This window comes from Eretmochelys imbricata, chromosome 5 (genome assembly GCF_965152235.1).
Source record: "Eretmochelys imbricata isolate rEreImb1 chromosome 5, rEreImb1.hap1, whole genome shotgun sequence".
Taxonomy (NCBI): Eukaryota; Metazoa; Chordata; order Testudines; family Cheloniidae; genus Eretmochelys; species Eretmochelys imbricata.
In genome coordinates, this window is record NC_135576.1 from 47,683,303 (window position 1) to 47,701,021 (window position 17,719).

General features: G+C 42.5%; 2 protein-coding genes across 13 annotated transcripts in view; one reads left to right on the top strand and one right to left on the bottom strand.

Moving 5' to 3' along the window:
- POC5 (POC5 centriolar protein) overlaps window positions 1-2,656 on the top strand; it is a 51,154-nt gene extending 48,498 nt beyond the window's left edge. For 6 of the 7 annotated variants that reach the window (XM_077817028.1, XM_077817024.1, XM_077817027.1 and 3 more), the window contains one exon: window positions 2,211-2,656. In XM_077817028.1, coding sequence (XP_077673154.1) covers window positions 2,211-2,360 — 150 coding nt within the window. In that variant the 3' untranslated portion in view covers window positions 2,361-2,656. Of the gene's footprint in view, window positions 1-664; window positions 761-2,210 lie in introns of all 7 variants that reach the window. The other variant, XM_077817025.1, reaches the window with a different exon arrangement.
- Window positions 2,657-4,187: 1,531 nt separating this feature from the next.
- ANKDD1B (ankyrin repeat and death domain containing 1B) overlaps window positions 4,188-17,719 on the bottom strand; it is a 40,623-nt gene continuing 27,091 nt past the window's right edge. For 4 of the 6 annotated variants that reach the window (XM_077817035.1, XM_077817034.1, XM_077817037.1 and 1 more), the window contains 6 exons: window positions 15,519-15,614; window positions 12,687-12,785; window positions 7,525-7,620; window positions 5,510-5,708; window positions 4,731-4,862; window positions 4,188-4,444 (listed from right to left, as the gene is read on the bottom strand). In XM_077817035.1, coding sequence (XP_077673161.1) covers window positions 4,386-4,444; window positions 4,731-4,862; window positions 5,510-5,708; window positions 7,525-7,620; window positions 12,687-12,785; window positions 15,519-15,614 — 681 coding nt within the window. In that variant the 3' untranslated portion in view covers window positions 4,188-4,385. Of the gene's footprint in view, window positions 4,445-4,730; window positions 5,052-5,509; window positions 5,709-7,524; window positions 7,621-12,686; window positions 12,786-15,518; window positions 15,615-17,719 lie in introns of all 6 variants that reach the window. The other 2 variants (XR_013346139.1, XM_077817036.1) reach the window with 2 other exon arrangements.

A 17,719-nucleotide genomic window follows, 5' to 3' on the forward strand; every position in this document is an offset into this window, starting at 1 on the left:
GGTTAAATAGCTTTTTGGAAGCAATGCTTCCTCAGTCGTTGTGGAGCTAGAACTTGAGTATGAACTTGATTTAATGAGTGAGAAATGTGGGTGGGTCAAAAGCGGTAGTGACAGGATGTACTGACTTAAAGCATGTATCACTTTTCTTAATATCATGCCCCAACCAAACCACTGTGTGGATGGCAACAAAGTCGTCCCGTGTCCGTCCCCCCCCACCCCCGCTTTTTGCTGTACTTGATTCTTACTACTCCCTTCCCCACCGCGCACACATCCTTTCCTATGCAGTATGTTGTGTGATGGTGAATTGAATGACTATAGCAATAGGATACTGGATAGCCAATATACACCAAGGAAAGAGGGTTTTGAGCAGTGGCTTTATTGGCATAAAGAGATCATTCTAAGTTGTTTGTACAGCTAATTAGGCTGACCACCATCAGAGCAAGAGCCTTTGGTCACTTGGATGTATATGAAGGAGGAATCTAGCTGAAGATGTTAGTTTTAACCTGTGAAGTCCTAAGTTGTTTGTTTGGGTCTGGTTACATGAAAGATCATCTGCCTCCTGGGGTGATATTGCCATAATAGCTCAGATGTGCTTGAGCTTCCTTGATATAAGCAGCTGGGGTTGCCAACAGAACACTTCCTCAACTCTACATTGGTTTTCCAGGACAATTTTCCATTGGTTTTGGTTCACCAGAGCCTGGATTTAACCTTCTAGCATGTGGCAAGACGTCTTTTCCAGGGGCTTTTGGGAAAGATACAGGTTCGTAAGCGGTGGTGGTCTGTGCCCTGGGCAGGGATGAAAGTAAGGCGGCATCGGTAAAAAGTAGCCGCCAGTAGTGGCCCATACTGCTGACTTTAAAGCGCTGCCGCAGCAGCCCTTTAACATCGCTGCCCCTTTTGTGCCCCTCATCGATGGCCCTGCTGGGTCCCTACCGGCAGGGCCGCCAAGGTGGGGGCGCAAAAGGGGCAGCGATGTTAAAGCGCTGCCATGGCAGTGCTTTAATGTTGTTGTCCCTTTGGTCCCCTGCTGATGGGGAAGGGAAGGGAGGGAGGCAAAAGAAGTAGCTGTCGTGGGGCTGCAAATTAAAAGGGCCCGCAGCGGCAGCCAGAGCCCTGGGCCCTTTAAATGGCCGCTGGAGCCGTTGGCAGCGTGGGCTGGGGGATGCTGACCCCAGCCCCGCCCATTTCAGGGGGGCCAGAGCTGGCCCCATACCAGTAAGAGCTCCATTTTACTTTCGGCCCTGGGGCTCCGAGGCATGCTGTTAGCTTTATTTTTCTGACAGCGAGGACTGGATGCAGATTGTATGACTATATGGACACTCAAACTGTTAGACTGTTTGTAGAGGTGTTAAATATGAGCTGGCTAGAGCTTGGAAAAGGAATTTAAAAAGGGGCAGGGGATGAGAGCAAATTTGGAAGGCATGTGCACCCTCTGTTCAGCCTCAAACTAGAAAAGGAAACTAGGCCCCCTTGAAGCTCTCTGAACCAGGGGATGTTTCAGGCCTTTGTCACACATACCTTACCACTTGTCATGTACATTTGGCAATAAATACATAATGCTGCATCAGCTGTCGTGAAGTGGTTTTCTGATTGAATTAATCTTTGGCAATGGAAAGATTCTGGCTGGAGAGTAGTTAAGTGTGATTAAAATGAGAATGACCACAGTTACTGCAACAGGGAGGCCATCTGCCTTGTAGCAAAACAGCCTTAAGCCTTGTAAGGAAACTCCTGTGATGAAAATGTAACTGTCTTCTTACCAAAGGGTAACTGACATCTGAATATTTCCTTTGGAGGAAGCCATCTTGATTTATTCAGAAACTATCCTAACTTTAAAGGAATGTTGCTGTAACTAAATCGGACCACAACAGAATAACTCAACCAAGGTGCTTGAATTAAACAGTCTGATCTTTTTCTAAGCTAATTACAGAAGCTTAGCACTGTTGTCTGCACTGTTTATTAAAAGCTTCCATCTGCACAAATAAGAACTTTTTTTTATTTTGAAAAGAGTTAAAGCATAGATGGTGACGAATACCCAAGAGCTAAGAGAAAGTGAGGTCAGTGACCTGTATTACTCTCCATCCATCACTGGTTGGTTCTTCTCTGTTTTAGGTTCAGGTTCACTGCATTCCAGCTAACTTAATGGGGAATTAAGTTTCTAGGAGTACTTTTTAAAATGTTTATAGTAAGATGTATCTTATTTTATTTTTCAGCAAACTATATCCCAAGCCACTGCTGCTAAATACTCTCGAACTGTGCACCATGCTTCTAATGCCACCAGTGTGAGACCTACTGGACATGGTGGACGAACACCTCATAGCCAGGCTCATACTAATGTTCAGTCAATAAAAGTTGTGGACTAAGGAGTATTTTGAAAGGCTTGAATTTTTCCTCCAGGTGCAGAGTTTTACTAAGTTGCAGAGTAAAGCTCTTCCCAATGTTTCCAGACTGATGTAACAAGGCTCAAGGATACATCATGTTTTTACTTTTTAAAAATCAAATCGTAGACATATTCAAATGTTGAGGAGGAAAAATAGCAATTTGACTTTGCAATGTAGTTCTCTGTAAGTGCAAGCTATGTCTATTTGAGAACCTATTTTATTACATGTATATTTAAGGAAGCTGTTGAATACGGTTTTTAATAAAGGATCAAAATCGATGTTTGTCCAGGGTTTTTTTTATATAAAATGTTAATTACAAGTAGGTTTAAGTTTTTTAAAAGAAACTGAACTGGATTCAGTCACTGACTGAAAGACTTAAGATTCTGTGTAGTACTGTAACACATGAAATTAGGTGTGCGGATTAATGCTAGGGAAAGAGTATGAAGGTAACTTTAGCTAACATAGATCCAAGATAGTACAAGGAAAAAATTATTCACCATAGCAGCCTCCTAGCTGTTTCCATAAAAATGGAAGGAATCCCAATACTCATTAAGACCAAACCAATGGATTGTTTCAGCTCATGTGACAACACAGTCACTATTCGTCTAAGATGTTAAAGGAAGGGAACCTGGTTCTATGCTCTTGCACAGGTGCAATGCCCAGAACTGCAGAATGCTTTTAATGCAGAATTTGTTTTATTACCACCTTTACCAAAGCAACAGTCAGGCTTGCTGGAGATTTTTTTCCCCCAGATGAGTGCAACTAGAAAAGAATAAGTTTCAGTTTTGTCATTAGAATTTAATAAATGAAAAAATTACCAGATGAACAGATACTTTAAACGAACAAATCAAGCATCTTCTGCAGAACCAAATGTAAATTGTTAAAACAGCCCAATGGTACTCACAACAAATGTTCAGTGCTCTCATTCTAGAGAAAAGCTACCATCACATATTAATTCCCAAATAACAAAGCTTGGTTTTTTGGAAAAGGAACAGTACAGATGCATCCACAAGCTGTTTACAAGAGTAATCTGTATAGTGTTGTGTCCTTTTGTTGGATAAGTTTATTCCTATTATGAGGCACCTGCCCATGTTATATTGAAGTTGTATCTTGTATTTTTGTCCTGTATAATCAAAAAATGTTAAGAATAAATATCCACCCACGTCATGTCATTAAACAAGTCAAAGCCAGTCAAAACAGGAAATAGTTATCCTCTTCACAATTTACTTTAAAATGAGCTAAATCTCAAATTTAGGCTAGGTGCTGGCCTATTGGTGGAGAAGGTGTTTATTATTTATTCACATAATCCTCACTTATGAAATACAAGTGATCTGCTTTCTAGCTGACAGGAACTACATTCGGTGTTAAGCACAAACTGGTTTAAGTGCAGTTCCAATATGGAATTAGTGTATTAGTTTAAGTCACATACACAAACATTGTAGCATGTTCTCTCACTTGGCAGGATAGTCACAAATTAACATTTGTGTAATTGCAGTGGTCATTCTCTGCCATAAAAAATTCAATTAAAATTACTGTGTAATTTCTTTCAAAGATGAACTGTCAGAAAAAGGCAGAGTCTGGAACTAACCAAATTAATAACTCAGGTATAGAAGTTTGTAGCACTAATAAATAAGCTTTGAAAAACTTCATAGACTGAGCTACATTTTGCAAATACAGTAGAACCTCACAGTTATGAACTGACCAGTCACCCGCACACCTCATTTAGAACCAGAAGTGAAAAAGTACAGTACTGTGTTAAATGTGTAAACTACTAAAAAATAAAGGAAAGCAGTATTTTTCTTCTGTATAGTAAAGTTTCAAAGCTGTATCAAGTCAATGTTTAGTTGTAAACTTTTGAAATATTTTGTTCAGAGTTACGAACAACCTCCATTCCTGAGGTGTTCATAACTGAGGTTCTATTGTAAGATCTTTTCTGGAAACAGTATTTACAAATGATTTTCCATCTGGAACGTAGTCCATAGCCTATGACAGCTTCTATTAAAGAGTTCATGAAACTGCACATTTCCTCGAATCCATCTCTGGGTTCATTTCAGCTCTGATTTTATCTGTAAAGAAAGATGGAAAAATACTCTTACTAGACAGGCATTGCTCCTTCCCAGGCCCGTGTCAGGTATGCTACTACAATTGGAACTGCGTTTGTTGTAAAACAAGTCTGTCCATCATCTCCCCACCCCCCAACCCTGAAGTAATTTTAATAGTTTCCTCTGCCCAGTCAAACCCAAAATCCCCATAACTACAGATCTAGTAGGGAGCTTTGTTCTTTTTGCAGGACTGCACTTACGGAGCATCTCCCCCACATAGCTTTGTCTTGCATATTAAACAATAGCTTACCAGCTACTTGTTGAAATCCTACATGCACCAGATCTTCATATATATATTTGACTGGATTCTGGTGAGCCAGCAATACACCATGTAACCAGATGAGCAGCATTCGGTGTCCATGTTCCTTATAGCTCTTCTTTCCTATGCAATATACAACATACATGTCTGTGCCATCTGCTTGGAGTAAAAAACCTTGTTGTCCCAGCTGCTTTTGTAAAAGATCCCAGTTTGTACGGCATTCCTCCAACTCTACTCACGCACTTATTTCCTTTCTGTCCTATAAGCAAGATGGAAACTAAGACTTCCAAAGGTGAAAGACTAGTTTTCACTCTAAAGCGAATGGAAAAAATCAAGGTTAATGGTTCTTAAAATAAATTTATTCTTTTAACTTGTGTTAATGTATGGAAATACACCATGGTGTACTAGCAAAGAATGCAGTATGTGCTGCAGAAATGGTGAACTGTCAACACTATATGGTTCTTTCCTAAAAAATATGGATAGATTGTCAGCAGTCCCCGAGGATTCTGAAGCAGGTGCATGAGTGAGGTCTCTCAGGATGTGTTAACATGAAATTTATTTAAATTCACAATTGAAGTTAATTTAAAAAAAATCAGATAAAATAGCATGAATTTGATTTGAGTGAAATGTCCCTATTTGACTAAGGAAATAATGTGTAGCTGTGAACCCATATGTCAAAAACCAGGTCAGAGTTGACTATAACTCCCAGCAGCCATGTTTTCACCTAAGCTATTTATATACTACTGTACCTGATCAGTGCATTTCATTACCTGTCCACTGTTCTTCAATAGCTTTAATTTGCTCCTCTGTAAACTTCCAGAACGAGGCCAGCATCTTCCACTCTTGGGGTTTTAACTGATTGTAAGCCAGATTCCAGAGGCAGTAACGGATTTGCTTAGTCTGTGCACTGTGATCCTGTTTGAAGACTAGACTAAAATCTGGTGCATCAACATGGTTTTCTAGATGTTCCTAAAAAGAAAACAAAGATGTTAAATAAGCTGCACAAATTTTAACTACAGATTCAGAAACAATAGTGAACATTTGTACTTGGCTACTCTGACAGTTAAACCACGTTCAGCTGTGGACTTTGAAATCCATTGTCAGCAACAGGTAATTTTCTTAGTGTAGATAAAATAAAGAGTACCCTGTTACCATAGTTTGGCTAGCTAGCAGAGCTCTAAGCAGGGGGGAAATCCCTTTTCCCCATTGCTTAGGGCAACTGCAACTAATCTCAAAACATGGCTGAGCAAAATTAACTGTAGAGTGGACAGGACCTAAAGCCTGTTGTTGTATGAGTTAAAATGTAATATATTAAGATACTTGTCAAATTAAATGCTGATTTCACCAGCAATCTTGCTATAGATTTACTGTTAATATGCTTTTGTAGGTAGGCCCTGTCTATGCTACCGAAATGATCATTTTTAAACATAATTGTGACTAAGCCACACAAGATGTTTTCTGTTGCCTCTGTGAACAGAAAAAACATGTGCAAGCCATGTTTCGTGGTCTGTCTACATTAGGCTTTGTCAAATTTCCTACCACTGGCTCAATGTCCTTAGTGAGGGCACTAGTATAGACAATGCGCTGGTTGCTGGCAAGTTAATCACAGCAACGTGTAGACAACTCTCACAGTTAGATGATATGGTTAGAAGCAGAACACAGTGGACCCTTGGAGTCCTTACTTCATTGAGGCTCTTACTAATGGAGCAGCACCATGGAGAATCTTGGAAGGGTGGGGGGAAAACAAGGGAGTTTTATCATTGACATCAAAGGGCCAGAATGGTACCTCTATTGCAGACATCTTGTAAGGCCCCAATTCAGCAAAGCATCTAAGCCTGTCAATTCAATGGGACTAAAGTATGTGCTTAACTCTGCTCATAATGGGAGTGGGATGAATATTTTAAACCCCAGAACAGTGTGCCAGGAGAATAAGAGGGTAGCTGTCTAAAGCATCTGAAGTATGGCTTTGGATTGTAGGACATTTTAATTTAATAAAAGTGTTGTTCTAAAATAATGGTTCAAAACAATATAGTTAGAATATTGTAACACCACCACTTGTTTATTTCCTAGCAGCTTATGTTCCATACTAGTAATATTTTTGCTACTCCAGCGCCCTTGCCCATCTGTATTGAGATACTTAGCTACAGATAATGTGGTAGAAAATAAACCATAGTGCTTCTAACATCTGTTCAACTGTTTCACAAAAACACCTGCTTATACATCTTTTCTTTTCCTCAGACAGTTAAGTAAATGTATCGAAAGGAGTATTCCTTAGTGCTATCTCAGTGGTCATATTTTCTCCGGAAATGAATAGCCTGACCTCCACTTCCCTTTTAAGCTGAAAGGAATAATAATATACCTGACAATTCCAGCTGGACCAAACTGAAGCTTAGTTAATGCTTTTGTCTGGTTGCTTTTTTTAAATAGGTGGGGCTTGATTTTCAGAGGAGCAGCCTGGATCTGGAACAGCCTGGCTCCTGGGACTTCATGGAACAATGTGAAGTTTGGTTAATGTTGTCACCTCTGCAGTTTTTTCCATGTGTTAGTGCCTGGGTCAGAGAGGGGAAGGGATATGCCCAAGGCCTCACAGTTAGTTAGAGGCAAAACCTGGACTAGAACTCTGGACTCTCCAATCCTGCACTCACTCTTCTGAATTTTGTAAATGGTAGGTGACACTTGGTGATAGGCAAGAAGGAAACCAGCTGAGGCAGAAGGGACTTTAAATCTGGTTAGAATCTGCTTCTTCAGCTACTGGCCCCTTCGGAAAGAGAGAGCTGTTTCGTACCTGTTTCAAGGTGTAATGCCTTTCTGCTTTAATAATCATATCAACAACGAGGGCATGGTTGCTTCTGGATGCGACAGCCAGCGCAGTTTTTCCTTGCTGAAAACAGAGACCGTGAGTTACAGCATGTGTCCAGGAGACAGGGGCAGAATAGCAAGAATCTAAAGTCTTTGTTTACTGAGCCCTGACATTTGCAAAGAAAATATTTCAATATAATTTTATGCCTCCAGAGTGACAGTATATCACTGTCGCTGCTCTGGGTGAACTGGAGCCCTTTAGTTCAGTGCATTCCAGACTGCAAATGGACGAGTAGAGCATTTCAGATATTTGTGGTTACTAAGGTAGGGATGAGAAGCCCCTAGCATAAGAACAAGTTTATGTCCCAGACCCTGGTATATTGCTGCTGCTCACCTCTCATTCTCTATTGTGTACTCTAGCCTGTAAAGGACATGGGCTGTTTGAATACAGGGTGGAGCAACTTCTTGGCAGGTTAACTAGGAGGTGGTGCTCAGTGTCTGGTACAGCCACCAAAACACATAAGAACCACTGCTTTAATTCCAGCCACAGAGCACTATTTAATCCATATGAATACATCTCTACTACTAACAGTTCAAAGCCATGTAAATGCTTCTGTGACTTTACTGGTTTATCTCTGTAATCCTTTTTTGTCACTGGATTTGCACGGAGCTCAGCCGCCCTACATATAAGTATTCTAGATATTTTCCACCTATTAAGGTGTAGGTGATCTGTCACATTAGGACTGAAAGAAATCAGCCTCTAATTAGAGGGCTCAGAAATTAAATTACAAAGCACTTTAACACTCCAGCTATTATAAAGTTCGCTAATATATACCTTCTGAATTCCAGCTCCATTCAAGGTCATTATAATTAGCCCATTTGGGAGCCCAGGAATTTACATTTCACAAAATCCTCATCAGAGAGAGAACATTCTACATAAAAGAAAAGACAAAGGGCCTAAAGAACTTACTGGAACCCACATCTGCCTGATCGCTCCCCATTCACAGGAGAGCAATCCTGCCTTCTCTAATATATGTTCATGCCATTAGGACACCTGTTGCTATACTCAGTAAGTTACATGACATCCTGACAAATGGGGGGGTTCTTTCCTGGCCACTGAAAAGTCCAATAACCAAGGTAGAATTTTAATGAATCTGGAGAAAGAAACAGGGCCAAACGGAGCATCCTCTGTGCACTAAGAAGCAACAACACGCATCTAGGAGCAGCCCGTCACCTTTCTAGCCACAAAAATTGAAGACTCAAGATGTGGGAGGGGAGAAAGGCCTGGCAACAACACAAGATCAATCCAAGCAGGCTGCCTTTTCCCTAACACAGGGATGGGAATGCCCCGACCCACTCACCCCATTCCAAACCAATCGAGAGAGTCAAGGGGCAGGGATTTTTATTCCTGCTACTTCCTAATCCCCAAGGCCAAGGGCGGGCTTCGGCCCATCCCGGACCTACGCGGACTCAACAAATACATGGTAAAGTTGAAGTTCTGCATGGTCTCTCTAGGGAACATTATTCCTTCCTTAGATCCTGGAGACTGGTATGCCGCCCTTGACATGTGTCAAAGTTTGACTCAGACTCACAATTTATCAGACCACTCTGTTTTATTAGCAAAGCTGCTCTGCTAATACATTTAGAAGTGAGCCCCCCGAGTGGGACTTGTGTCTCTTAATTTATACAGCTTGCTGGAGAACAAGTTACAGAGAAGTTACAGACAAAAGAAGAAAAAGATTTTAGTCACCACCTTTCGAGATCCCTGAGACCAGTCACGTATCTTCAATTACCTGCCACCCTTAACAATCTCCTTTAACAGCTTCCAGTTAACTTAACTAATTGCCCTTCACACCTTCCATTCTGATGCCTGCTTCTTAGACGTGCTGGCTCTATCTTAATTGCTTCTCCATTCAAAAGCTAACTGTCCCTACGTGTGCTCCCTCAGATACTTTGTAACATGTTTTGGCATGCCCTCTCATATACAATGTATCCAGCATGTCCCCTTATACAACGTTATACTTATAAAATGTTATACTTCCACACATGAATGACGCATACTTCCACACTGTGATCTACCCAGCGCACAGACAGTTCCTTCGCTTTGTGGTCAATCAATAGCACTTTCAATTCACCGTCCTTCCTTTTGGCCTATCTACGGCCCCTAGGGTGTTTACCAAGTGCATGGCTGTTGTGGCTGCCTCCCTTCGTCGACAACGGATCCAAGTGTTCCCATACCTCGATGACTGGCTTATTTGGGGCTGCTCCACGGATCAGGTGCAGTCTCATGTCCAGCTCACCATCAACATGTTCAGTCGACTGGACCTCCTGCTCAGTGTCGCAAAATCTACTCTGGTACCAACCCAGAGGATAGAATTCATAGGAGCAGTCTTAGACTCAGGCCTAGCCTGAGCACTTCTGCCGGAAGCACGCTTCCAATCCCTGGTGAACATCGTCCACAGTCTGCAAAACTTCCCAACCTCGGCCGTGAAAACATGCCTATGCCTCCTCAGACATATGGCCTCTTGCACATATGTTACCATGCACGCCAGGCTACAGCTACATCCACTCCAAGCCTGGCTATCAACAGTATACCGCCCAGGTCGGGACAGCTTGAGCACGGTGGTTACCATCCCGCCAGGGATATTAGCCTCTCTAGACTGGTGGCTGGACCCCAAATCAGTGTGCAAAGGGCTGCCACTTCACACCCCGCAGCCCTCCGTGTCCCTGGTCACGGATGCGTCATCCCTGGGATGGGGAGCCAACCTTGGCGTCCTCCGTACACAGGGGCTATGGTTGGCAGGAGAGTTATCCCTGCACATCACCGTACGGGAACTCAGAGCTGTGCGCCTGGGGTGTCAAGCATTCCGAGAGCGCATTCAAGGCCGTTGTGTTGCAGTCCCCACAGAAAACATAACGGCCTTGTTTTACATCAACAAGCAAGGGGGAGCCCGCTCGTCGCCCCATTGTCAGGAGGCCACTCATCTGTGGGAATTCTGTATAGCCCACTCGATCCATCTGGTGGCGTCGTTTCTCCCAGGAGTCCAAAACACCTTAGCAGACCACCTCAGCAAATCATTTCAGACTCACGAGTGGTCGGTTCGCCAGGACGTCATCCACTCTGTCTTCTTGAAGTGGGGCTTTCCCCAATAGACCTATTCGCCTCTCGCGAGAATCAGAAATGCCAAGTGTTCTGCTTTCTACAAGGACGCTCTCCAGGTTCCCTGTCAAACTCCTTCCTCGTACAGTGGAAGAATCACCTGTGTTATGCCTTCCCTCCATTCCCGCTAGTCCACAGGGTCCTGCTCAAGCTGTGCAGGCACAGAGCCTGTATGATTTTGGTCGCCCCGGCATGGCCCAGGCAGCACTGGTATATTACTCTCCTAGAGCTGTCGGTGGACACTCCAATTTCTCTCCCACTGTGGCCAGACCTGAGCACTCAGGACCACGGACGACTCTGTCATCCTGACCTACACTCTCCACCTCACAGAGTGGATGCTGCATGGCTAACTCCATCTGAGCTGTGCTGCTCTTGCTTGGTACAGCAGGTCCTTTTGGGTAGCAGGAGGCCCTCTACCAGATCCATGTACTTAGCCAAGTGGAAGCGTTTTTCCTGCTGGTCCGCTCAGAGTCATATGGCCCTGCTACAGGCGTCAGTACCTATCATCTTGGACTACCTCCTGTCCTTAAAACAGCAGGACTTGGCAATATCATCCGTCAGAGTGCACCTGGCAGCTATTTCAGCTTTCCACCTGGGCGAAAATGGGCGTTTGGTCTTCTCCAAAGCCATGGTCCGCAGATTTCTCGAGGGGTTGGAGTGCCTGTTCCCACGAATTCAACAACCGGCCCCCTATGTGGGATCTTAATCTGGTCCTCCCCAAACTCATGGCTGCCCCGTTCGAGCCGATGGCCACCTGCTCACTCCTGTACCTTTCCTGGAAGACAGCCTTCCTCGTAGCTATCGCTTCGGCGAGGCGTGCGTCTGAGCTCAGGGCACTCACATCGGAACTGCCGTATACGGTGTTCCATAGGGACAAGGTACAGCTGTGACCCCCACCCCCCCCGGCCTTCCTCCCTAAGATGGTGTCTGCCTTCCATCTCAACCAGGACATCTTCTACCCGAAGCCGCACGACTCTCGATGGGAACAACAGCTGCACTCCCTTGATGTTCACAGGGCCCTCACCTTCTACATCGAGTGAACGAAACCTTTCAGGAAAACGTCGCAACTGTTTGTTGCTGTGGCAGACCGGATGAAGAGCCTCCCAGTCTCCTCCCAGCTCATCTCATCCTGGATCACATCATGCATCCGTGTGTACTATGACTTGGCTGGTGTCCCAACTATGCACCTTACCGCCCACTCCACGCAGGCTCAGGCTTTATCTTCTGCTTTCCTGGCACATGTACCCTTACAGGAGATATGTAGGGCAGCGACTTGGTCATCGGTGCATACCTTCGCTGCTCACTATGCGATAATTCAGTAGTCTAGGGGTGATGCTGCATTTGGTTCAGCAGTCCTTCACTCTGCGACATCTCATTCCGATCCCACCACCTAGGTAAGGCTTCGGAGTCACCTAAGTGGAATCAATATGAGCAAGCACTTGAAAAAGAAAAGAAAAACAGCTTTGTAACTGTTGGTCTTCGAGATGTGTTGCTCATATCCATTCCAAACCCGCCCTCCTTCCCCTCTGTCGGAGTAGCTGGCAAGAAGGAACTGAGGGGGCGCTGGGTTGGCTGGGGCATATATCCGGCGCCATGAAGGCGCCACTCCAGGGGGTGCCTCAGCCGACCCACCGAGTGTTGCTGGGGTAAAAATCTTGTGACGATCGTGCACGCGGCGTGCACGCACCTAATTGGAATGGAGATGAGCAACACACGTCGAAGAACAACAGTTCCAAAGGTGAGTAACCGTCTTTTTTCGTCACATTTGACCTCACAAATAGCTATTCACTAAAATAAATTCAGATCTCTGTAAGTTGTAGCCCCGTGACAGTATGAAAGGGAAACTCTCTTCATAACAGCTACATTCTAGTCATGCTCATTTTATGAAGAATGTTTGGAAACATTGACCTCCACATTTTCAACGAGAGGGGCATCAAAGCAATCATCACATAACTGCAGCGCCATGTGAATAATGCAGTACTCTATACCTTGTCGGCAATCTTGAGATCACAGCCTGCCTTTAGCAGCAGTTCCACAAATTCCACATTGCCAAGATCAGCTGCCAGGTGGAGAGGGGTTTGTTGCTTCTGCAGGGATTAATACAAAAAAGTGCAGTAAACCAGTTTGTATCTTTGGAAATAAAACACAGATGATTAAAATCCAAAGGTTTATGATGAGAACATGCACTTCACTGGAAAACCCTGAACAGAATGAAGACATGTAACAGCTGAATGATCAAACTGTCAATTTTCTTTCAAACAAGAGAGTGACTGGAGTCTCTAAAGCAATGCATATCACATATGCAGAAATGTTTTGGCTGTGTACATGACTTGTGTTTACATAGATGAGAACTGGCAAAGGAGAAAAGCCTAAAATTCTCACATTAGAAATGTTTGTTTCTAAGTAGCAGCAAACCCAGCTGTAGATCATGTTTGCTACCTATGTTACCCTTTCTTTGCCTGTTTAATCGACCAGCTTCACGGACGGTCCATTTTCTGAGAGAGAGAATTACAAGCAGATTAGCAGGACTTTATAGTTTGTTTACTGACTGTTCAGAGGGAAGGAGAATCCAGCTTGCGTAAATTAAGTACCAATGAACAGTAAATAGGGGTGAAATTCACCCTGGGAGGAATCTTTGTTCAAGGCCCTGCACGCTACTTAAGCCATGTAGTGAAGCTATGCAGAGGGAAAGCAGTGGATAGTCTTGGTGGAATTCTCATGTATTCATTGATTTTAAGGTCAGAAGGGAGCGTTATAGTCATCCAGTCTGACCTCCTGTGTAACACAGGACATGGAATTTCACCAAGCGATTCCAGTATTGAGCCCATAACTTCTGTTTGAGCTACAGCATATATTTTAGAACGCCATCCAGTCTTGATTCAATGGGATGGAGAATCCACGGTCTTCCTACGCAAGTTAGCGTACACTCTATGGAGAGAAGTCTCCAAACCAGCCCTGGCATCGAAATTGGAGGAAAGCCAGAGGAGGAGCCACAGAATCTGAAATCATGCAGGTTCAGTGGCCTTCAAACTGTGAACAAAAGGCACACAGGCTGGAGCAGTGGGCCCTGGGGTGCTACGCTTCAGTTTCATTCCCTGAACCTGAAGATGGGAATCTTGTTGTTGTCCCCACCCCACCTCCCACAATGCTCTTCACTTCACCCACATAAAGCCTAATTACTTGGCCTTTCTGGAGCATTACATTCCAAACAAGATTTTAACTCAGTATACACTGGAATTCAGCTCTAGTAATCACTCCCCTAACAATCAAACTGAATTTCCCACTTTCTTTTCACTATGAACCATTTGCCCCTTGCTTATATCAGACTGAAAGGTAATTCTTTGATTTTCTTTGTTATCTAGTATAGAAAGTATAGGAAAGTATTTAACACCTGTAGAGTGCCACTTTACTGCAGATAAGGTATGTTATTTATGGGAGTGCCATATAAGAATCAAAATATTTTGATACCTTTGGATTGAAAAATCTCATGTTGTCCACAGGGTCCTTGTAAGTTGAAGATTTTTGATTCTATGCTCCTGCTAATTTATGAAGTCTGTGGGTCTGTTTAGAGTGATTTTTATGTCTTTATATATCCATTATAAATCTAGCATAAAAGAATGTTAAGATTGCATGGCTAAATGCTCACAAATCAGGAAATACCAGAGTTACGTTTCCATATGCCTTCTTGTGCTTATGCACCATGATACAGTCTTTGATTGCATGATCACTTACTCTTCTTCATAAAATGTCACAACTTTTTCTACAATCTTAAAAATACAAATACAATATCTCTTACTAGCATGTATTTATCTAAGTGTGCCAGAGATAATAAAAGTAACTTATATATAAGATGGGCCAGAAAAGTTTGCAGAAGTGTGTGTGTTGAGAAGTTAATGTTTTTTGTTTATCTCTTGTATTGCTTGAGAAATAGCATGGATCATGTAGTTAAACTGTGTATTATTTTTAATGTTTAGATTTAGAAATATGCAAAATCCTGCCTCTCTCCAGTTCCAGGTGTCCTGTAACAATATTACAAATACAATCCAAGAGCTACAATAGAGAAAAAGCAGCAGATTCCACAAAACCCAGTAGTTCTTCAGAAAACAACATATGCACAAGGAGGCAGAGGAATCTTAAGTCTGGTATTTTCTGACTCTTGAATGCCTAATTGGGCAATTTTAATTTTCTCTTGATGTAGTTGTTTTCATGGAATTCCCTCACTGCTTTTTGTTCTTGTTTTTTTTTGGTCAAGGACAAATAAATACCTAATCTGGAACTATTTGACTGGACCTGCACAAGGTTCCCATTAACCAAGGGAAAGGCTTCTATGTGGATCAAAACTTTATGCATCACATCAAGTTTTCAACTGTGAGAGTTAACTGGGATCCTACAAGCCTCTGCCTCATTTAACATGCACCTTAGAAGATCACTTTGAAAGGAAAAAAGTGGGGGTGGATTTAGACTTTTTCTTGAGGAAATAAAATGTTCTTCCATGTTCTGACATGCTGCAGCGGGTTTGTCTTTAGGCTCAAGTAGAGTGATATGCTTTACCAAAGTATTAAATATAAAGTATAATATTCAAATAGAAATTAATGAAAGCATTTTCTGAATATATATCACATTACTGTCCAACTCTAAAACAATACCAGCCGAATGTGTGGAATGAACAACACACTCATGCATAAATCGAAGGCAACTGCCTTTTCTTCCCCCTTTTTGTACTTTGACCTCTTTCAGAGATATGTAAAACAAACACACACTTATATTTAAAGTGAAGAAAATACAATCTCTTTTTTTGGTCTCTGATTCAGTTTGCTTACCTGATTCAAGGTGTTTATATCATGATTAGCATCCAAGAGACTAATTACTACCGGAAGGTGATTATTGAGGACAGCCAAATGGAGAGGGGAATTCTGCTGTAGAGAGAAACAAATGAACTGTAAGACTAGTACAATTTCATTAACAATAGCATTCAGATAATACAGGAGAGTCCCATTAAAACCTGTTGCTCAGATTTGAAACACATGGCATGATCCAGTAAAAATTTTCTGTCAAAACGTATCTCCTTGGCAGCCAATTGTTTTACACCAGTGGTTCTCAACCAGGGGTACATGTACCCCTGGGGGCACACAGCGGTCTTCCAGGCCAGGGGTTCTCAAACTTTTTCTTTCCAAGGCCCCCACAACATGTTATAAAAATTCCACGTCCTGTCTGTACCACAACAACTGTTTTTCTGCATATAAAAGCCAGGGCAGCGTTAGAGGATAGCAAGGCAGGTAATTGCCCAGGGCCCCAGGTCACAGGTAATCCTGTGAAGCTAAATTGCTCAGGCTTTGGCTTCAGCCCCAGGTGGTGGGGCTTCAGGTTTCTGCCCTGGGTCCCAGCAAGTCTAATGCTGGCCCTACTTGGCGGATGCCCTGAAACCTGCTCACGGCCCCCAGCTGGGCCCCAGACCCCTGGTTGAGAACTACTGTTCCAGAGGGTATGCGTTCATCTGCATATTTGCCTAGTTTTACAACGTTTACAATTTGCTGTGACACTTTTGTATTTTTGTGTCTGATCTTGAAAGCAAGTAGTTTTTAAGTGAGGTGAAACTGGGGGTATGCAAATCAGACTCCTGAAAAGGGTACGGTAATCTGGGAAGGTTGAGAACCACTGCTTTACACAAAGTGGTACTGTGAATGAGAAGGGCCCATGCAAAAGAGAACTACCTGAATTCTGCCTCACGGATTAAGTATTCCCTGTTATATATTAAAAAAAAAATTTCTAAATAACTATTGTTTCCCCCATATTTAAACAAACTGTGATTTAGGAATACCCCTTCATCCTTGTAATACTAAAAAGTCCTTTTAAGGTTGCCAAGAAAGAAATTAAGCAGCTATTCAAAATCATCTGCACTTACAGCTGAGTGACTATATTGTCTTAGAGAAGGTATTTGACACATTTGGGCCCTGGTCCCCAACAGGATGCAGGTCACCACAGAGGTGCAGGGTTCTGGGGTAGATCTAGTCACAGGGCTCAGTTCCTAGCCCCTTCCCACTTACAAATGACCCAAAAGCAGCTTTCAAAGAACAAACAGAATAGAGAAAAATGTAATTATTCACTGCATAATGTCTATGAATAATTCTTGGTCTGTAGATTGTCTGCAAGCAGTCCATAATAAGTATTTCATTTTAAAGAAGTGCTGGTATAGTTTTGATTGAATACATTGGTCACATGGCATTATTTCTGTTTGCCCTAGCAACATGATTGGAGGTTGCACCCATTCAATCAAATTGGATGAACTGTGCATAGCTGTGAATCCGGCTTCTGGGAAAATACTCAAGAATACACATTCAAAATCCACTTTCCAGGAATATTCTCTAACATTCACTTAAATATTACTGCTTCGGTGAGCATTCTTGCCAGTGAACTTGTTTGCTACAATATCTGTGGAGAGTGAACACAGCTGGAAGTGAGTTCAGTTTTACTATTCAAGTGATTATTATTGGAAAAAATTATCAGGCATTTGCCCAACTCTAGTCACCATGCAACCATGAGACTGATCAGATCAGTTTCTATGTTGAACCTGTAAACCAGGGAGGTTCCCTGTTAAATAGATCTTTTAGAAAAATCAGCATCAGTTCCAGTTCATTACTCTCTTTTTAAACAATACCCATTTCTTCAAGGCTGTAGAAAAATAAAGCTCTTATCCAGTTTTTTACTGAAGACATTTCAAAGAAAAAACCCACTGATATTAACATTTTATAAGTTACTGCAGCCATAGAAGGAGAATGTAAATAAGCAGTACTACCATGGCTGACTGGTTTTTAAACTAATAAAATAAACTGTTTCAAAGACTTTAATATTATTTATATAATTGCACCTCCTCCACAGTGATAAAACAAACAGCAAATAGTCAGTAGACAGCGTAGCTGTAGCCGGGTCAGTCCCAGGATATTAGAGAGACAAGGTGCATGAGACAATATTTTTATTGGACCAACTCCCGTTAGCCTGTGATACACAGGAGGTCGGGCTAGGT